The following is a 20,437-nucleotide window of genomic DNA, read 5'->3' as shown; positions in this document are numbered from 1 at the left end:
TTTACGATTTTATGAACTCAATTCGATATGAAAATGCTGTTTTACATTTCAGATTAAGTGATTTTCATTCATCCAAGCATGCTAATCAGACCTTGCTTCCATTTTTAATTCCCTACTTTCTTTTTCGTGTGCATCTGATACAAAGCAAACGCATTAACTGAGTAGCGTTTTTAAACAGACCCAAGGGTTTATTGATATACAAATACATCATATTTTCCTACCCCAAACATCGACGAACTCAACTTCCCTAAACGCAGTTGCCCCTCCACATAAAGACTGAACAATACATTCACAACAGCACACAATAGAATCTTCCCCCCAAACACCCAACACCCGACTTCCCAAGCGCCCTCCACAATCCTGATCTCCTCTCTCCAAGTTCCCCTCTGACTTCCTTTCCCATCCTCATCCCCACACCTTTGAGCCACCCCCAATCTATCCATCCATCCATCCAATCACACGTGATAACATACACCCATGAAAGCCATCACGTGAACATCACATTCTCGCTACCCACTCCATGTCTAACTCATAAATCCAAGCCGTGAGAGTCCGTCCGTCCTCAACCCTTATCGATAGATAACAGAAAATTACGGATCCCTTCAACAACCACGTCCCCGAAACACCAAGTGAAAAATTTTCACCCGAGATATCCCGAAAAAGTGTAAACAAATCAACGCATACATACATACATCCATACATACATACATACAACCTGCTGGCGTTTGGGAAATCCCCCAGCCACGGCCCCAGATACTCCAAGACCCGAGTCTAAGTTCTAGATTAATGAATCCTACATGCATAGCACAGGTAAAAGAGGGATTGGTATACATTCTTCATTGATAGTTTACAGGAACTACCCTTTGAGAGGCAATTCATCATCTGTCTGTATGTTCGTCTAATCTAGAAATTCTATGCTCTAATATGATGAGGAGAGAGGAAATCCGTCTATAAGAAGCATCGATTTTTCTATATCATCGATCCAAACCATCTATATGCAACTGCATGCAATGCCCATGATGTAACAATGCACCGTTGATTTATACCACCACCTTCATTCCCCATCTCCATCCGCCATATTTATACACACCCCCTCCCCATTTCATCAAAGCATGACGACATATTTACAAGAACTTGGCCATCATAGCAACCATGAGATCGAAAAGACCGATGGCCTCGACGAAAGCGAAACCCAAAATGGCGTAAGAGAAGAGTTGACCACGCATGCTTGGGTTACGGGCAACGGCTTGCAAGAGAGCAGCGAAGACGAGACCGATACCAACACCGGCACCAGCAAGACCGATAGCGGCACCTCCCATACCGAGGTTTTGGGAAGCTTGAACGAGAGCGTTGGCCATTTCAGAGGAGTATGGGCGGGCAGAGATTTGGGTGGTCTTGGAGAGGATTTGGCTGGTTTGTTGACGCTTGACGGCTTGGAAAGCAGTCTTGGAGGACTTGCTCATGGCTGTGTGGGGAAGAAAATTTTGTTAGCGAGATGTTCTTTATCCATTGAATTTTGATGATAGGTATATGATGAAGACGATGATGGATGTATCGAATCGTTATACAATTGAAGCTACATTGATAGCTATTGAAGCTTGACGAAACCTCAATCGATAATTGACAACACGAAGGTATTAAAAGCTCAAAGCTTACCAGTGAAGGTACGGGCAGCACCAAGGTTGGATCGAACCATTGGGCGGGCAACCTTTGCGGAGGCAGATCCCATGAGGGAAGCCATCTTAGGAGCAACACGAGCGGCCATTGTATTGATGTGTATGAAGTAACTCAAAAATGAGGTTTTTGGAGATAGGTGTATGAGTGGAGATGGAAGACTTCGAGTGTTGACAAGCAAAAGAAGTTTTGTGACTTGGTGTGAGTGTGGGAAAGAATGGGAAGCGCGGAAGGAGAATCAAGAAAAAACGAGCTAAGGACACCTTTTCTGATCTAGCTCCGTTTGAAAGTCGGTGTCAACTAATTGTTCCTGAATATTCAGGAAGTTCCCGATCAAAGAGTGTGAATATGGATCGTGCCGTCACTAATTTTTAAAATTTTAATAGCAATATGTGGGCCAGCCCGCTCGATTTATGATATCCTCCTATCAGAATTGGTGTAACAGTACCATGACTGAAATGCAAGGCTGAGAGTTTTATCTCATCCGATATCAACAACCGCGCTATGTAGTGAAAGGGTATAAAAAGAATGAAAGTGGATTCTGAGCAAGATATCTTCAAGAGAAAATACCGGAATGGTGGAGATTTTACAAAAAAGAACTATTCTCGGATTCAAATTGGACATTTAATTTCCACTTGGATAGAGGGGCCCGGATAGAGAGTACAGGTGTAGACTTTAAACTTTTGCAACTGATCGAGCTGATCTCATCAAACCGTTGAATGGTCAATCTCACATAAGAATTTTATGCTTCGTTACGAAGAAAAAGTAAAATAATTTTGTAAAGGGCAAATTGGAACTCAATTCACTTGAATCGGTTCGTGCTAATTCCAGTACTGTCTGACCGCCCGATGTTATTTTTTGCCTCTCTCGGGATTCCTGTGTATTGGGTGTGTGTCGTCAATACTTTTTTGACGGACGACGTTGAATTTTCATCCCTGCTAATAAAACTAGTCACACAGTAGTAGAATCTTACCCGAGACTTCTTACGCCAGCTATTGTGCGCCATAAATCCACCAAAAAGTGCCACGAGTCATTTTGCACAGTTCAAATCCCACTTCTAACAGGAGCAAATAAATGAAAAGAAGGGTCGAATTAGGAAACAGATCTTGATGATGGATCAAGAATTGACCAGTAGAACGATTCCTTCTAGCACATGATCTCGGTTTATTTGGATGGAATTGTTGTGTTGGTTGTTGTCTTGGCCCCTGAATCCCGTCGGAAAATTTCGGGTTTCTTTTGGAGGCAGTGAACCGGCGTGGTAAGATTCATATGCGAATTTGATGGATGTGACTTCTCATTTCTCTATAATTTTATATTAGCCGTCTTAGAGTATAGTATTCCTTTGACTACCTGTATAATACCATATAGATCGGGGAATCTTAAGCTGGACGAGCGATGAATATTGAGAGTCGGAACAATTCTGCCCACTTTCGATCATTTCATCAATCAAAAAGTATAAAAATTCAGCAGTGGGGGGAATTCTTCGTGGGGGTAAGCCCAATTTAACCTTAATGGATCTAGCTGCTAGCAGGGTACTTGAAGAGTCTGATAAGACTTGTGCCACTGGAATATTAAGCAAGTGTCCGCCACTTAGAGGGCACTACTTATTGAAACCAGGACCCAAAGGAAATCGTTTCCCGTGGTTACTTTCGGAACATGAACAAAAGGCATATTGCATAACGATGTCTTCACGTGTATAGAAGTATATGCCAGCTCGATTAGATATCGCCGTCAAGACCGTTTCTTGCTCTGGATATGTAAATCACGAAACATAGACGGAGATCGATTGGGTGATTCGATAGGAAGGGTATGGATTGTTTGGCTGGAGTGTCGAATAGTGGTAGAAAATTGCCTGCCGAGCGCTGTGCATAAAGCCTGGAATCGACATATTTTTAGGGCCTCCGGTCATCAAAGGGATAGATTCCGGGCTCCGTTTCTTCCGATCGACATTCCATCATCAATACCGAGGACAGCCTGCGATCCCTTCATACATCGTCCCATACATTAGCTTTCGAAGACAAAATGAAAGAGAGGAGGGAGACGATGCTTTGACTTACAGATTTCCGGACGACAACATTTTTAGCATTCATCACAACGATGGATTTCTTTAGCGGTAGGTGCCCGTGAAGGTTCATCGTACGTGGACTGGAGTTCGTATTCAACTTCGAGGATTCATTCTCAATATTGAAATAAAATGAATCGTATGGGCAAAGTTTCCATGGAATAGTTTATATAACATGTATCGGGATGGCGTTCAGTTGCATGCACTTGAAATACCTAGGTACGAAATCAACAGATCCGGTCGACGCTTTCGACTCCGACCACTGCAGAAGAAGTTTCAATGGGAGTGGATGGTGAGGCAGGTGTTTCGAGTCGTTGAAACATTCGTTCAAGAGGCGATTTCGAGAATTCTCACAAACTGCTCGACATTTTCAATGATGGGTTGAAGGAAATCAGAAGTTGAAGTGTGAAGTTGTTGTCTCTCTCCTCATTCTCCCCCTTGCCTCAACCCCATGCATGTTACATTGCATATGAGACGACTTTCGTGCGGGGTAATCCATTTCGAGTAACCACATCACGTGGGACGACGTGGCCTGGTTGGTTAAAGTCGTACTTCCTCCTTCCTCCTAGGAGTTACGGATGCCACTGTTCTATTCTTAGCAACGGTGCTTTCCTATCGCAGCTTCTGTCATGGATATCTTCCAAGGTTCTTGAAAAATCCGACAAAAGAGGTCGAGTTGGACCGTCCCTTGAAGATTTGAACTACGGTTGTGGTGCCGACAGTGGAGATTGAATCTTCAAAGCACAAATCAAGTAAGCACAAACTTTTGTGCACCCGGAAATGCGAGTTTGGTGTTCAAATGCGGAGAGGGTATATCAACACATCGTGCCATTGCACGGATTCCCTTTGGTTCATGAAAAACTCCCACTCTCAAGAGTTGCTCCTTTGCTACTTTCGTATTACTTGGCGTAAGATTTGGCCTTGACCATTGATACATCACGGCGCTCAGAATCTTCATGTCTGATTGGAAGCGGGATCTGGAGCCGCGATGGGGATTGTGGAGTTGCTGCAGGCGACGCATTTTCCGGAGCGGACTGGCTAGGAATCGAGTCTCACTGATCAGAGTCAAACCCCTGAGGTATTTCGAGAATCAAGACGCAGCACGAACAAATGCAAAGTGCAGAAGTGAGAAAGGAACTATGGGGTAGCGGGGTGGACTGTAAAATCGTCAAAACAATACACACATTCTGACATTCACGCCATTTGCGATCACATTTCACCAGCCCACGAAACGTCTTCCAAGTCCGATACTCTTTGAACGAGTCACACCCATAAGACACGATTCGGAAATTGTGGTTTGATTGTTTGAGTTTGGATACCAGATGTAAGATTGCTGTACTTTCATCATCGAAGCCGAAGATGGATGTTGATTGATAGCACTCTGGAACCACACATGCGACCCTATCCTATTCTCAACTTCTCACGTTCTTCTAAGCGATTACTATGAAAGCCGAGAAAACATCGATTTTACCCGCCGTTAGCCGCCCCGCTTCACGCTTCTTTTCTCATGACCTCGCCATCATCTTCAATTCGACACAGCCACATATATTCACTTCCTCCTCATCCAGCAAAGGAGAACACAATATAGTTCCCAACACGATGACTTCCTCAAAATACTACCAAGTTCAAGTTCATGGTCTAGTGGTCAAACACGCGCTTCGCGAAATTCATGAGAATGATTTCGTTAACAAACTTCTCTAGTTCAATCCCTGGAGGTCGACCACTAAGATGCGTACAATGCTCTCAAAACCATGGGTTATAAGGAGAGAAAAAGGATAGGTATACTTGTAGACCGTAAACCTTCCCCCAATAACTAACCCTATAAAAGCTATAGGTAGGACGACTTGTGTAGCGGCGATCTCCACTGTGGTGCAGTAAGCTGGCGCAGGCTTGCTACGGGTTGTTCCTCGTGAATAGTGGTCAGTTGGGATATGTGGTGGCAAAGTGAGTACATTCGCCCCTAGTCCTTGACACTGATCATGAACCTGAACTTGACATCTCTTTTTGCCTTTTTCTTCACTCCTTTTTCTCTACTTCCAGGCGCGTACATGCGGACATATTCACATTGTAACAGCCTATGCTCGAAGTATCGTGGTTCACTTTTCTTGATATCTCGCTTTAAATCTGAGAGTATGATTCACTGCGATACAATAACATTGTTAATATGGATGGAGACCTCCGCCTCAAATATGAAACTCATTGAATAACTTGTCTTCATTTTTGAACATTTTGTGCTCGTTCTCACAAGTGATGAGTCCGTCCGTTAAGACCATAAAAGAGCTTCTAAAGCAGCAGGGTTTCGATCAACCCCGACTTTTCAAATAATACTTCTCCACAGTCTCGGGTTTGACCGCACGAAATCCACAAAATTATGGACTCCAGATTTGCTATCATAGCTTTTCGTTGAAATCTTTATGCTCATGCCTCCCCCTATCGTCTTTTTCAGACCTCCGATTCATCGCAAGCCTACCTTGCCCGTTTAAGGTTGCGATTCTGTTTCGCAGATGAAAAGCGTTGTTCGTTTCAGGTTGGATCATCCGATAACCCGGTATTTTTTACATTCAATTGAGGCCATCAGTTTTTCTCTTCTATATGTACAACCTCTGCTTTATACAAATGATAATCAACGATGATCAATAATAATCGTTAGTTGTTGAACATCTCATCTTTTATACAAGAATTCACACTCCTATAAATAGTTTCAAACTCTGCATCTAGTTAGATGGAGATCAAAAAGAAGGGTCGGACGATTAAATTAGCGAGAGAGGGTCAAACATCACAGAGGGGCTATGTTTTTATGAAGGTATGAACCTTAATATATTGGATGCATCTACTACGTACAAACTTCAGGGCTCGGTGACATTCCAATTCATTTAATTGAATGTTCTGGGTTGTTCTATTTTCTTGTCATGCAATGACGGTCTATTCCTAAGTGTAGTGTATTGTATGTACATTGTTAAAAAGAATGATTGAGGATAGGTAGTGATATCAATACCCTTTTGAACTCCATCCCCTGATGTACATATATTCATAACCCAACGTCCGGCGTTACCTTTCCATCCGTGTGAAATTCATTCTTCCAAGTAAAATCCCCATGCGCCATACTGTCAATTCCCGCTTGCTAAAGTGATGTTGAAGAACGAATGAAACATATTCTTTGAGGTGTATTGTGAGGAAAATATTCGAAAAATCTAGAATTTTTGATGGAAAGCACTTCTAGCAACTTTACTCCTCAATCTCTTTCCAAAAATATACATGGGAATCGCAAATGCGGAAACTGCAAGGTTGGCAATTGCCACAGTGGTGAAAACACTCTTTGCACCACTTGCTTCAAACCATCCGTTAACAAAATCACTCATAACCAACGACAAAACTGCCTTGATAAAATTCATCGTAACGAACGCTTGTGGTGCCAAGCGATTATGACAATCCATAACATATGTAAACATACTGCTCGTCGCAAAGGGAACTGCAAAAGTCTGAACGCCCAAAAAGGCAATTGGGACATAGATGGATGCGCCTGCTGCCACGGAATATCCAAACCCAATATATGCAACAGTGGACAAAGAAGCCGCGACAAACATAAGCACGAGACGGAATTCGGGTTCGTAAACACCATTGTTGTGGCGTGTCATCCATTGGACGACGAAATCGGCGCAGTATCCGGAAACCAAGGTGCCGACGAGTCCAACGCCGAAGAGGGGAAGATTGGTAAGTCCGATGGCCGAAGTGGAGAGGTTGTATGGAGGCGCGCTGAATACGGTGTCTTGAAGTAAAGCAATCAGGGTTAATCCGGCGGCGTAGAATGAGTAAGTAAAGGCACTGAATATGACGGCGGGGAAAGTAACGAGCGGGATTGGTTTGGCTGCGAGTGCCCAGAAGCTAGCTTGTGAGATGCGACCGTTGAAGATGGAAAGGCGTTCTGTGAAGGATTTTTTCATATCTGGTAGGACAATTTCGTAGACTCGACCTTCGGTTTTATCGACGATGAGTTGGGTAGGGGGATCGGTTTGAGGAATGTAGAGAGTTTCGGGTACGAAGAAATACATGGCGGGGATGATCAGGGCGTATATGCAAGCGCAGATTCCAAAAGTAAATTTGAATCCTAAGGATTGGATAATGAAACTTGCGATGAGTTGACTGAAGAAAATTAGTATTCGAAAGCAACATGATCGTATTCCTACTGCAGATTAAACATACCCAAGCTTGACACCACCCATAACGAACAAATTCCATATACTCAACATCTTACCCTTTTCATGCACAAAGAAAATCTCGGAAACCGTAGCGCTGACGAGTGTCTCGAGGGGAGAAGCACAGAATCCTTGAACGGCTCGCATTATGGAAAGTGACATGAAACTATTGGAAAAGAAACCCCAGATATTGGTAGCTAACAATCCAATAGTAGATATGATGAAAACTGGACGCTTTCCCCATACTGCTGCTGCTGCGGCAGTAAAGAATGTACCGGAACCCGTTGTAAGTTGCATAATTCCGACAATGTTAAAGGAGACTTGATCTGTAGAGACATCGAAAGCTGTTGCTATATCTTCAGAACCGGTAGTAATCATTGGACCGAGACTATCAAGCTGTATTAGATTGGGCTACATATCTAACGGGGGTAGATTGTACATACGAGACAGTGACACCAGCAGTCAAGGCTAAGATGAGAAGAATGGCCATTTTTGTAGCAGTAGTCCTGACAACATGTTAGTGGAAAGACTTTCTAGTAATGGTAACATGCAAACATACCAATTGAGAGGATCATTAGGACTTTCAGAAGGCTGAGGATTGAGAACGATCTCACCCCTCTTCTTTGGCTCAACATAATCCCAATTCCCTTCTTTTGCTAATATAATGTTAGTAAATTCGGCTAGTTACACAAAGATTGTATACACTCACATGAACCGTCAGCTCCAGCAGTATTTTCACCAAGATTTACAGTTCCAGGAATGTTTGGATACCTAGGATCCTGAAGAACACCCCATCCAACCATTTTGACAGAATAACAGATGGATTTTCTTAACAAATAAAATAAAAGGAAACAAAGTATCAAACTTCAATCGAATCAACCGAATGATTCCAAGTATACGCAGCAAACAATAAAACAATAAAGAGAATGGAATTCTAAGGAATCGAAGAAAAGTCTTAACGGACTCGCCAGCGATGTGCCGAAGATGGATTGAGAAGAGAAAAGGAGGTAGGTAGAAAAGAATATTGATGAATGTACGGTGAGAAGAAAAAGGTTCCCATCACTGCACAATCGATCAATACTTAACAGAAGGGAAAAAAGTGGAAATAACTCCCAAAATCAACACCCATCGCTGTATCCCATGTGCCTTGCTCCAAGCTTTTCTCATCAATATTCATATAGATTCAATGATCCACAAGTTTCAGGCTGAGATTGACCACTGGTCTACATTGAGAGCGACGATAGCGGAGCCGCGGCGTCCCCATTTGTACGGGATGTGGACTTGGTGGACTTATCTATTCGATTGGGGGTTCTCAGAATAGCAATCTAAGAACGTCAGTCGTAGCGGCTGCCAAAAGAAACGGTTATCATGAGGATAACGTCGAAGTGACCAGGTTCATTGCATGATACTCGTCATTTGTAGCTTCAAGCATCGTCTGAAGTGAAGAAAACCTGCAAGGTATTGCCTGCTAGAAGATTTTTAGAAAAGGAAAGTAGAAAGAAAGAAGAAAGATGCTATATTTTTAACAATTTTTGTTTGGGAGACGTGGATCCGAAGTTTGAAGTATTGGAAAGTGCAATTGCTGACGAGGCAATGGTGTTTGAAAAGATAAGTTGACAGCTTGGCGGTGATTTGAAAACAAAGTACTTGTAAGCTTCACGGGCTTTTAGATTAGATTGAACCAATCGGCTTCAGGCTTTCGAAAAATAAGGACGAATAGATGTCCCCATTTAGTACTACAAGAGACCCACGTTTCAGAAGTCAATGCATTTTTTTTTTTTCGAGTACCTGCTCGGTATCTATTGTCAAGGTATGCACAGACATCACACCGACTTTGGGAAAGTAGATAAGAAATGAGCATTCTAGAACTCATTGATATCGTCAAGAGGGATTGGGCAATGTTAAATTGGAGGTTCAAAAGAAAATCTTGGTAAAATATCTCAAAACAAGAACCCAAGGCAAAATGGAGAAGGAATGATTTATAGCGAGAACCCAAAGCAAGGGGACCCGAAGCAAAAGATATACAAAAGTAAAGGAGTTTAATGAACGATATCTATTCAGCAAATTTGTTGAAGCATTAGCATCCAATAGATTTATATCTACCCCAGCGGACCCATTAGTATAAATGAAATAATATGTACAGGGCAAATTTAAACTATTTCAGCAACAAGGAGTATAAGAAGTAAAGTCATGCTTAAATCTTCAATCGTACTTGGTGCTGTACTTAACCCATCAACTCTGTCATTTCGTCCATCGAATCTTGATCTCAAGAATTTGACCATATAATTCACCCGGTATATCGATAATGAATTACCCCGACTCCCATGACGATCCGCCTAGAATCCTTTGTTTTATTGTCTGCCGTCATCAACTAAGACGATCGCTTATCATATAATGATGAAGGGGCAAAATGTTTTGATACACTTGGTCACTGGCGCCGCAAACCGGAAACCGGATTGCGTAAGGCGACATCGTAATTTCGTGTGACATGTCGTCCGATCATATTGTTCGCGAGAGGTTATAGAGGTTTTTGAGCGTAAACCAATGTATGTGGATAGTACGAGTGTATTCTTCGATCTCGAGCCGCAACACGAACTTGAGCACTATGCATACGTCAATCCTCTTGAACTCCAAATGACCTCTTCGAATGGAAAATGCAACTTACCAGAACAATTGAACTTCAGGTAAAGTCATCTATTCAATTCATCAGTTTCATATCTCAAGTGACGACCATTTCCCTTTTGAAGTTTCATGTAATAGGACCGAACTCACCCCCATTATATTTGTAAGAAGTTGTATGCAAAATCCTTCTAATCCCACATCAAATTGTAACAAATTCCATTTTCCTAGCTCTTGTAACTTCGGATCGCTTGACCATTCTCCTAATGGCGTTTTATATGTTTTTTCATGAAGGTTGACGAACCCAGCTTGGGCTATTTTTGAGCTCATTGTTGGGCACAGATCTAATGATTGTCCGGTACGTTTTCCAGCCTCATTGAAAAGCTATTTGAAGGCCGTCACAAGTTAGTAGTCGTACATTAACTTGGGAAAAGAAATAACTTGGATGAAAAATCTTGATATCTATATACCTCAGAGAACTTATACAATGGACTGTCTTGTGGTAAAGTGTTGTCATCGCAATGTATATATAATGATGGTTCTAGGTGCTGAATATACCCCCCCGGTTTTAAATGTCTGATAATGATTAGAGCTAAAAGAACTATACATTGCTTGTTATTTGTATGGGGCCTTACTTGAAAGCTTGTGCGTACAGTTTGTCCCAATCGGCGACGCTGCCCAAAAGCGAACGAATATGTATGAAATCAAAGTAATTTGGCGGGTACGTCCATTCTTCTGTGCAGTCATCTATCTCGAACCTGGAGAACTTTGATTAGCCGCTGTGAATACACGGATTATTGCGATTGTCAAATACTTTACCTGCAGTTTGGAGGAACCACTAGGGGTGTTCAAGTCAGCGCCTGTACAACGAATAAGGCCTTAAAAGCGCAAAGTCATGAAGTCGCGAAATATGATGAATTCAGAAAGGTGGATGATTCGTGGACGAGAAACTGGCTCAATTTATAAGAAGAGAGCTACTTACTGTCGGGTTGTATTGGTGATAGATCTGTCCCGATAACCGACGTATTTGGAAATAGGTCAGCAAAGTCAATTGCCCATATTCCCGTACCTGTTCCAAGATCTAGAACACGCTTTATGCCGCATTAGTTCCTATGTAAATTGTTCTGGAGGTCAATGGTATCTACCTCGACGTCATCCGGTATTGGTGCCATATACAAGGAGCCATCCAACATTGCTAGATATCGTCGATGACTTGAACCCGATTAATACACTCCTCTGTATGTCTGTAAACTTCGAGTTACCTAATGTCTATTTGTTCACTTTGCACCTCATCATTGGGTTGCCTATCTAGTATTAGATCTCAAAGTTTATTGAAATTTGGAATCAAACAATTGAACAGATGAAGGCAACAAGTGAACACTTACCAATAAGCTCCTTCTCTATATGCCTGATATCTTCTACCGTTTTCCATTTTAAAAGCCATGGCACTCGAATCTATTGAATAGGTATCTCCCGCTCTATCGCTGTCCATCGTTAACTGCTATTCGTTTGCAATCCTTCACGGTGTTGGCTTTGACAACTTAGAAACGTTGCAACTGACAAATCATCTTCGGAAGAAGAATAACTACGAGCGGTAAGGCTGACGTCCTAAAAATGAGTCCGATCTATTAGTATGTCATACGTGTATGTGAATACCGACATCCTGGACGGTACTTGCGCCGAAGTGATCGTACCTCTTCTATATCTACAGTCTCCGAATTTTCCAATGCCATGATTTTCGTCGAGTGCTACAGTATTCGAAAATCAAAGGCAGATATGGTAGTTTGTGACAGCAAGTATGTCGTGCGGTACTGGAAGAATTTGCAACACAGATTTTAGGAAGATCAATTCGACACGAGACAAATTCGACGAGAATGGGGAAACCGTCAAAATCCCAAGAGACGAATTCCCGGGTCGTGAGCCATGCCTTAAAATCTCACTGACCAGGGGATTGCTAATTTGAGCTCGGGTAGGGAATTTCTGTGGGAATGCTAAATTGTATGCAGCGAACCTGAAAATGAACTCTGATTGATGCGTTGGCATAGTTCAAGCCTCCTAGTATATATGAGATTGCAAGGTATCATTCGATGGTCTCATGGTAAATTGGGGGAGAAGCTAATCGACCAGCCAGCACAAGTTATTAAGGATTAGTTCTTTGGGATGAAGGGGAAGATACCAGAAGGGGGGATTTACTTGGAAGTTTGGGGTCGTTCACAGCTTTATCCTAGTCATTTCATGCATTGACCCATTAAAAGAGAATAAGCCGACCTTCCCGGTTTGCTGGGTCAGCCGTCTCCAAAGACTTGGGTTCATGATCATTAATAAAAGAAGTAAACCTCCTACATGCTACATCTTGGCCAATGTCGGAACGGAAGTGTATGGATGTTCCATATCGATCGGAGATACTGCTCTGCCCAGACTCCAGAGCAGAACCTCTGTACACATTACCTAGTACGCACATACATACACCAAAAACTCTCAACACATTATTTCTGCATCTTTCTTGCGAATTATACATGGTTCTCAGGGACAGGACTCCACTGAAAGCTGCAGAAGAAGTAAAGATTTCCGACGAGGAATATAAGTTAATTTGTTTGATTGCGTAGTTGTTCAACCAAACGATTTGATAGTTCCAAATGCGCATCTGCCGCTGGTAATTCATGCACCAAGCCCGAGAGAGGGGTAAGATAGACATACATATCTCTTGCAGCACCAGAGTTGGTTGTTTTTCTTCCCGGAATACCCCTTCCTCCCAACAAAAAAATGTTATACCAAATATGCAGCATAATTCGATCACAACCTTAGTACCCGTCAACCGACCTACGGGAAATCTAAACTTTAACCATATTGTCGGAAATTGATGGGACTTGGGCTTAGCGGGACTCTTCATCGTCTGAGACATTATTGGAGATAATCTTTGAGTTTGACATCGGGATCTTCAATCTTAGGAAAAATATCGACATCCACGTATACTCAGGTGAGTAATTCTTACGAATAACCTCAATTATAGTCTGGGCTCCTCCGAATGAAAACTCTGTTAAGTTGACGGCCAACTAGGTGGAGGTATGCCCGCTTCCGCCCCTGCTTGAGTCTTGTGGCCGCGCGCGAGCCATTCATGCATACTATATGCATCGGGTAGTTAGGGTATACTCCGAACCGAAATTTGGTAAACTTGTACTCAGTTCAGACAAGTGCTGACAACTTTTAAATTCTTTCACTTCCAGAAGGATTCTAAAGCTCGTCTTTCAACGTACCTCTCCAATGGGATCTCAATCTAAATGGTCCGTTGTAGCATTCGGGAAACTGTGAATCTTCGATGACCGATGATACACGTTAGTCCGGAAAAACGACCAGTACAAACCTTTGCAGATGAAGGCAGCGGAGACTGTATTGATTAGGAGTGGGGGCCATTGGTCAAACTTGCATGCCAACCTTACCTTTGCATCCGAAATATTCATTACGGCAGTCAAAATGCTAAGCAGAAGTTGACGAGGGCTGGCCCTTCACGTTGAAATGGTCTGATATTCCAAATACCCAAGACTAGTTCATCAATGGTATCGGTGTTATCGTCATGTTATTGTGAGTACTAATGATATGTGAGAGTCAGTTGATATGTCAAACAACCACAGAGTAACGTTACACAGCAGTTCCTCCTAACTATATCAAATAATCTCTCACTGGATATTTACAGCTGCCTACCGTGATGAGTCGCGTTTGTGCTAAGAACTGTATAGGTCAATGGTGCCATGGATTTGGATGGAACCCCGTCATATTACATATTTCCATGTGGAGTGTATCCATTTTCAATCTTCAAGCTTTCCAAGAGCGCCCCGTCCCGGTATGGTACGATGATCGTTCCAAACAGCTGGATCTTCATGTTTGCACTATTAGTGCCGTCGCTATTCCTATTCCTAATGTCTACAGATTTGGTACCCAACAATAAGGTCGGCCATCTGTTAGGAAAAGAACATTGTTGCTGACATTACTCACTAAGCATACAAAACTCATCCGGGATCACTCTTAACATATCATTCTCGAGTCTTCAGCCAATCTAAATCGTTCAAATAGAAATCACAGCGGAGAAACTACTTCCGAAACTGGATATAATTGGGATTTACAGCAGTCAGTGAGTCTCGCGGGGACGTCAATCCTCCCCGAGAGTGGGCAAAAAACAAGGGTGATCATGATGAAGTGTCTAATATCTACAAATCAACTTCGTGACTCCACTTATCATGCACTCACTGCCATAAAGATTCAGAGGTCCGAAATTCATCCAATGTTCGAGACATGATACCTGTGCCTTCCTCCGGCCTTGACTGGATGGACCTTACCGAGTAACCTGTCTTGCTTCTTCAAAACACTCGACTGCGAGCTCGAGATGGACGATCTTTGAAATCTCGTATACTATCAAATAGTAGTGAGGCAATCTCACAATTCGGAGGATTCTCTTGTCAAATAAGCATTTCTAGAAATTGTAGCCTAAATGGGACGATCACGCAGAATATTGCACTTCTCTCTTAAGGGATACTTCTAATCAATTCGCCGAATACCGCTACTAGGTTCGCCTTGTTCATTCTATCTTCGTATTGCCAAGATTCCATTGTTTCAGAGCCATTTTCTGCAGCTAAAACCGCCAAGTAGCCTCTTTATTTTGACACACCCGAAGCCACTGCTGCCCAGGAACCAAGCTAACTAGAAAAGACGATTCGTATTCAAGACGGTTGGCTGACTGAATATATATATATATATAGACTCACTTAGATTCTGTACCAAGGACCTCAAGCGGTGAAAAACACCGCAGCATCTTGAGTGCCAAATTTTGAGACATAAACTCAGGTCAGACGAAAGGAAGTTCAACATCTAAAGCAACTAGGTAATGACGAAGCAAACCAAAGAGATTTTCGAGCAAATTCTATGAGAGCAAACTAGTCTTCGGATGGGGACCTGCCAATATGCAATTTGTGGAATGCTTGGTCTTGAACATAAAGCTCTGAGCTTGGGGTGGTCATTACACATTTGACCCATTAATTAGAAGCCCGCTTGAACCAAGCAGGGAGAAGAATGATGCTTCATTATGGTCAACTAAAGTAACAAGAATAGGTTTTAATACGGCACGAACTACCGCGGAGCAACTTGCAACCCTACGTACTTGTCCATTACATGAATCTTGACACCAGGACACTCTTACTACAAGTGAAGTTCATCTTCGATTCGCGATACTGTGGAAAGACGGGAAATACTATATCTTCTTGACATACTTCCTTACTTGAAATAAAGGATTTTCAGAGGCTTCAAGTCACTATATTCAGCGGAGCTAGACAGGCAAATCGAAAGATAGGTCGCCGACGTTCCCTCGAATTGAAAATCTAAACATACACCGCGACAGCCTTATATTTCAACTTGAATATACATAAACAATAGATCTAAGATAATCGCGACTCTAGACCTTGAGAAGCTCAGCAGCCAGCCGTCGTCCTCATTGAGAAATTATATGCCAGGAAACAACACCTAGCTTGGTTCAGGAGCATAACTTCTTTTGACATATCATGCTACACCCAAGGCGGACACAGAATTTATAAAGGTATTGACTTTTGAGTCTGCTATACTTCACCAGAAAAAGAAATTGGATCCCAGGAGACCCGAGTACATTTTCATTAGAACTTTGGGGAGGTGAATACGTTCGCACCAATCAAGTGGATTGTTGTTGAGCTGCAGCTAGTTAATGGAGACGTGGTCGCATGATTCTCACATTTGCAGAAGTTCCCATGGAGGATTAGTTGGTGATCTAAACTTCAGCTCGTGCGGGGAAGAAACATTCCTAGCGTCATATATTCCATATTGGTCCATGGATAGGCAGGAAAAGTAATTCATCTACCAACCCATCATTATCGTCAGCTAAAGGAATTCAAACATGACAATACTCTGAGAATATGAAAGTTCGGTCTCAAAGGTACGGTCAGTATGCAATGACAGACTGGAACTAGAATGAAGAAGTATGAGATACGACTCATACGATGCTATTTAGATGCAAGTGCGCATATCACTACTAGAGTGAGGAAAGTAATTGCCATACACAAATCATGAGAAATCAAGTGGTTTTCAATGGGCAATAGACTTATTTATCTCTTCATGTGATGATGTAGTATCAAGATAAAGAATCATTTCTACTTCTTTTCAAATAAAATATGCGGGTCCGTCAATAAGAATAATCTCAAATCTCTTCATTAATATCTTCCTCTAACTACAATTCAAGCATTGGGATGAAAGTGCCACTTTCCAGGATTCCTGCCAGCCAGATGATCATCCAATATTTTATTGAATGCATCTACATCCAAACCTCCTTCAAAGACTTTGAAGCCAAGCGTCTTGATCTCTCCAGAGATTATCCAGCTTGGCAATAGCTTGAAGAATTCCTTGGAGAATTCCATATGCATTTGAGGCAAACCAAGTGTCTGAGCAATATCATAATTTCCGGAAGACGGTTGCACGCGTAACAGTGTTATGATCTTGCCTCTCTTCTTCTCAGATAGCAAAGAAATGGCAAATGAATGCTCACGGTTGATAGGATCATAAACGTAAATAATCTCATCACCGACAGCCTCTTGAACACGTGCCTTGACCTCCGAGTCTGTACCATGACGATCGATAACATGGGTTGCCCCATAGGATTTTAGTTCATCCGTGTTTGATTTTGACGCGACCACAACAATCTTTCCAAAGCCAGTGATTTTGCCGACTTGGACGGCGAATTTTCCGCAGCTAGTTCCTCCTCCAAGAATCACTATGGCCTGAGATGAAGCATTGAAGGTCTTGTTGTCTGCCCACGGAGCTGGGAACCCAAAAGATTTATCGGACCAGAACGATAGAGCAGAAGCAAATAAATTTACTGGAATTGTTGCTGCTTCATCATCGGTGATATTGGATGGTACTTTGGCAAAACTTCCAACTTCTAAAAGAGCATATTGTTGGGATGCTTGGCTATCGACCCCAAACTTAGGGTATCCGAATACATGATCGTTGAGTTCGAAGCCGGAGACTTTATCGCCTTTGGCAGTGATTACACCGGCAACATCGTTGCATAAGGTCGTAGGAATGGGAAGTTGAAAGAGATTTATATCTCGACTTTTGGCATCATGTGGATTTACTAGAACTTTTGTTAGCTCAGTTTTGTGGCTTGGTTTCTGAAATCTTACTGCCAACAGATGTTGTCTTAATAAGAACCTCGTTTTCCTTGGGGGTAGGAATAGGTCTTGTGACTTTCACCACTGGCTTGCCAGTCTCTTGCACGACGAGTGATTGTTGTGTTGATGCCATTGTTGCAGTTTAGATTCTTGCTGTCTTGTTTGATTCTGTACCTTCTACAAAGGCTCACTATGGGATTACTTATATGCAGAACCAGAACGCCATATTCTCTGATCACAAATCAAGAAGGATCAACTGATTTGTGATCATACTTCCGCCGTCTGAGTAATGTAGCCCACCAGCGAATCGTACATGTTTCCGCCAGCAACTACGAGCTAAGATATATTGAGCTGACAGCAACCTACAACTAACTCTCCTACGATTGCGACATTAGAATCCTTATAACGAATGATGATTTATCAGCAAACCTGACAAATGCGGGGGCGGGTTTGACCGGGGAGACGGGAAAGTGGGGGCCTTTGTACCAAATTCCTCCGTGCTTAGTAATCAAATCTTAATTCTTTGATAGTCTCATGTATATGCACCTTCATCCTCTATGTTCTATCTCCTTCGATTATTCCTTCTCATGCTTCACTCAACGCAAGTCAAACCGCCATTCAACCATCTCATCCCATTTTCACTTGACATACCTAACCTCAAGATACTAACAACTTCTCGACAGTCTCAATATGCGGTCCGGTGGAGGTAAAAATGGACAGGCGCTATTGTCAAAACTTGAAATGTAATACGAACACAGGTATGCAGGAGAGAAATGTACAGACGATGCGAAAAAAATGAACTGATATCGAGCAATCACAAAGATGAAAGACGTAATGGATTATGGATTGCGAGGCTAGTATCAACGACTCACGGAATGATCAATGTGTAATAAAGCAACTTATTCGCAAACATCCCTCATGCCCAGCTCAGATCATCAATCTTCTTGTCGTTCAAACATTTCCCTCACCCCTTCGTACCTGTTAAGCAAGCTTCCATCAGGATGACAAGCTACGGCGAATCCTTGAGTTCCGAATTTCAAAACCGGCTTCTTATGCAAAAGTTCTATTGGTCTCTGGGCCCAGAAATATGAGTCCGGCATCGAAACTTGCAAATTTTTCGGAGGCGTAACTATGACCTTCTCCATCTGCTCCCCAGTATAGAAACTACTCACAACCCAAGAGACATAAGCCAGGTTGACATCAACTTTTTGCCAATAGTTTGGATTGCGCTCAACTTGCTGGTAGTATAATGATTTCGTTCGCTCGGCATCATCGATTTTTGTTTGAAGCTCCCGAGCCAAAGTCTTCACATAGGTTCGAAGCTTCGTCTTCAATAATTTCAGATCATGATCGCTTTTTGTATGGTCGTACTCATCTTGACAAGGATTTTGAAAACCAAATGTGACTCCATCAACAAATTCCGCATTGATTGGCAAAATACGTGCAACTGGTTGTTGGTCTGGACTCCAGTTGTAATTCTCCAGTGAATTCCGACCGACCATCAAGCTCAGGCGTTTTAGACTCGGGCATCTAGTTTCGAGTACTTCCCATAACTCCCGTTTCCCTCCATAAAATGGTTTGGGATATATCAAGCGGAATGTGTGCTGTAAAGCAATGCTCTCAACCATAGATAGATCCAAAGTAGTAAGATTCCACTTCCAAAGTATACCTGTCACCTTGCGAAAGTATGCCGTCATCAATGTATCCTGACGAAAGTCCATGTATCCTTTGCGGTCAACCCGGATCTCGCAATCCACAGTCTGATTTTTACGAAGTCCTACAGCCTGTAAGTTGAGATCGCATCTCTGGACCGGAACGCTGACGTTCATCTTGGAATATTTTTTCATAAAAAGCAAGTGTGATTCTCGACAGGCATAGAGTAAAGGGATCGGAAGTTTGGAAGCAATGGGACCATGTTGTCTTATATGACATGTTAACTCTACCACATGATTTGGGCTCTTTTTGGGAGGCTTCCAATATTTTCGGTCGACGTAAAGTTTGACATCTCGAGGATTGCAGTGCAAAGCAAAGCCCCAAATCATGTGTCGAATCTCGGTAGGAAGTTTAGAGAACGAGGTGAATGATTCCAAAATCGGTACAATCTCCTCATTGTCCATAGGCCAGGCTATTTGAATAGGAATTGTTGGAAGATCGTGATAAAACTTAATCTCGGAGATTTGCCATGTTTCTATACTTGTTAGTCAATGTTGATAATCTTTGCGTGTAACTCACTTGGACAATATATAAGTCGATTTTCAAGCAAAGCCTGCTTCTCCTGTACTCCGCTGTCCTTTGCTTTGACCTTCACATCTGACAGATCACTTATTTTTTCGTCCCGCCATCCTATTCTTAATTGATGTCTTGGTCGATCTGGGATTTTGGAAATACCTCTTGAAAGATATTGAGCATATTCTTCTACAGTCGAAGTAACCATTGCCGTGAGATCGCGAAATCCCTGCCAATCAAGGTATTCTTGGTAAAGTGGAGATTGTTCCATGGCTCCGATTAGTTATAATCTTTGCTTCAAGGCCTTTAAAAGTTTGTCGTGATTCAAAATTTGCTGGCTGAAATTGCTGACCTTTAAATATTGACAAAGAAGACGAGGAGAGATTGTTCAGAACATACAAAAATTTTCTGTGGCAGTACTAGGTAGATAAGTGAATATTGAATTTTCTGAGCGTAGCATACCTGGAGTTCGTTATTACTAA

The 20,437-nt window shown here is 42.3% G+C and overlaps 5 protein-coding genes across 5 annotated transcripts; all 5 read right to left on the bottom strand.

Moving 5' to 3' along the window:
- Positions 1 to 79: 79 nt before the first annotated feature.
- BCIN_10g01500 (hypothetical protein) lies at positions 80 to 4,108 on the bottom strand. Its single transcript, XM_024695453.1, has 3 exons — positions 3,732 to 4,108; positions 1,657 to 3,657; positions 80 to 1,465 (listed from the first exon to the last, which is right to left on the bottom strand). Exons 2-3 carry the CDS (start codon positions 1,763 to 1,765, stop codon positions 1,125 to 1,127), a joined length of 450 nt encoding a protein of 149 aa, XP_024551247.1. The 5' UTR covers positions 1,766 to 3,657; positions 3,732 to 4,108; the 3' UTR covers positions 80 to 1,124.
- A 2,485-nt stretch (positions 4,109 to 6,593) lies between these two features.
- On the bottom strand, positions 6,594 to 9,516 carry BCIN_10g01490 (hypothetical protein). Its single transcript, XM_001555655.2, has 5 exons — positions 8,639 to 9,516; positions 8,489 to 8,585; positions 8,373 to 8,435; positions 7,937 to 8,317; positions 6,594 to 7,876 (listed from the first exon to the last, which is right to left on the bottom strand). The coding sequence occupies exons 1-5, from the start codon at positions 8,730 to 8,732 to the stop codon at positions 6,928 to 6,930; spliced, it is 1,584 nt and encodes a 527-aa protein (XP_001555705.1). The 5' UTR covers positions 8,733 to 9,516; the 3' UTR covers positions 6,594 to 6,927.
- Positions 9,517 to 9,821: 305 nt separating this feature from the next.
- BCIN_10g01480 (hypothetical protein) lies at positions 9,822 to 12,702 on the bottom strand. The gene is made up of 12 exons (XM_024695452.1): positions 12,243 to 12,702; positions 12,110 to 12,156; positions 11,934 to 12,026; positions 11,811 to 11,852; positions 11,694 to 11,760; positions 11,531 to 11,639; positions 11,368 to 11,386; positions 11,184 to 11,306; positions 11,019 to 11,124; positions 10,702 to 10,932; positions 10,595 to 10,623; positions 9,822 to 10,532 (listed from the first exon to the last, which is right to left on the bottom strand). Exons 1-12 carry the CDS (start codon positions 12,279 to 12,281, stop codon positions 10,448 to 10,450), a joined length of 990 nt encoding a protein of 329 aa, XP_024551246.1. The 5' UTR covers positions 12,282 to 12,702; the 3' UTR covers positions 9,822 to 10,447.
- Positions 12,703 to 16,651: 3,949 nt separating this feature from the next.
- On the bottom strand, positions 16,652 to 18,185 carry BCIN_10g01470 (hypothetical protein). Its single transcript, XM_001555658.2, has 2 exons — positions 17,742 to 18,185; positions 16,652 to 17,692 (listed from the first exon to the last, which is right to left on the bottom strand). The coding sequence occupies exons 1-2, from the start codon at positions 17,860 to 17,862 to the stop codon at positions 16,797 to 16,799; spliced, it is 1,017 nt and encodes a 338-aa protein (XP_001555708.1). The 5' UTR covers positions 17,863 to 18,185; the 3' UTR covers positions 16,652 to 16,796.
- Positions 18,186 to 18,317: 132 nt separating this feature from the next.
- BCIN_10g01460 (hypothetical protein) lies at positions 18,318 to 20,321 on the bottom strand. Its single transcript, XM_001555659.2, has 2 exons — positions 19,962 to 20,321; positions 18,318 to 19,917 (listed from the first exon to the last, which is right to left on the bottom strand). The coding sequence occupies exons 1-2, from the start codon at positions 20,224 to 20,226 to the stop codon at positions 18,665 to 18,667; spliced, it is 1,518 nt and encodes a 505-aa protein (XP_001555709.1). The 5' UTR covers positions 20,227 to 20,321; the 3' UTR covers positions 18,318 to 18,664.
- Between the last annotated feature and the right edge of the window lie 116 nt (positions 20,322 to 20,437).

This window comes from Botrytis cinerea, chromosome 10 (genome assembly GCF_000143535.2).
Source record: "Botrytis cinerea B05.10 chromosome 10, complete sequence".
NCBI classification, from domain to species: Eukaryota; Fungi; Ascomycota; class Leotiomycetes; order Helotiales; family Sclerotiniaceae; genus Botrytis; species Botrytis cinerea.
The sequence above is the reverse complement of the archived record's forward strand: the minus strand, read 5'-3'. Positions and strand labels throughout refer to the sequence as shown.

Excerpts from the sequence above, each read along its gene's own strand:
- BCIN_10g01480 (XM_024695452.1), bottom strand. The coding sequence starts at position 12,281 with ATGGCATTGGAAAATTCGGAGACTGTAGATATAGAAGAG. Across the intron at positions 11,761-11,810 it reads AGTGAACAAATAGACATTAG|TCATCGACGATATCTAGCAA; the intron begins GTAACTCGAAGT and ends ATCGGGTTCAAG. Across the intron at positions 11,125-11,183 it reads CTGTACGCACAAGCTTTCAA|ACATTTAAAACCGGGGGGGT; the intron begins GTAAGGCCCCAT and ends AATCATTATCAG.
- BCIN_10g01470 (XM_001555658.2), bottom strand. The coding sequence starts at position 17,862 with ATGGCATCAACACAACAATCACTCGTCGTGCAAGAGACTGGCAAGCCA. Across the intron at positions 17,693-17,741 it reads TAAGACAACATCTGTTGGCA|TAAATCCACATGATGCCAAA; the intron begins GTAAGATTTCAG and ends CAAAAGTTCTAG.
- BCIN_10g01500 (XM_024695453.1), bottom strand. The coding sequence starts at position 1,765 with ATGGCCGCTCGTGTTGCTCCTAAGATGGCTTCCCTCATGGGATCTGCC. Across the intron at positions 1,466-1,656 it reads TGCTGCCCGTACCTTCACTG|CCATGAGCAAGTCCTCCAAG; the intron begins GTAAGCTTTGAG and ends TTCCCCACACAG.
- BCIN_10g01460 (XM_001555659.2), bottom strand. The coding sequence starts at position 20,226 with ATGGAACAATCTCCACTTTACCAAGAATACCTTGATTGGCAGGGATTT. Across the intron at positions 19,918-19,961 it reads TCGACTTATATATTGTCCAA|AAACATGGCAAATCTCCGAG; the intron begins GTGAGTTACACG and ends TAACAAGTATAG.
- BCIN_10g01490 (XM_001555655.2), bottom strand. The coding sequence starts at position 8,732 with ATGGTTGGATGGGGTGTTCTTCAGGATCCTAGGTATCCAAACATTCCT. Across the intron at positions 8,586-8,638 it reads TGCTGGAGCTGACGGTTCAT|CAAAAGAAGGGAATTGGGAT; the intron begins GTGAGTGTATAC and ends ACATTATATTAG. Across the intron at positions 7,877-7,936 it reads ATGGGTGGTGTCAAGCTTGG|TCAACTCATCGCAAGTTTCA; the intron begins GTATGTTTAATC and ends AATTTTCTTCAG.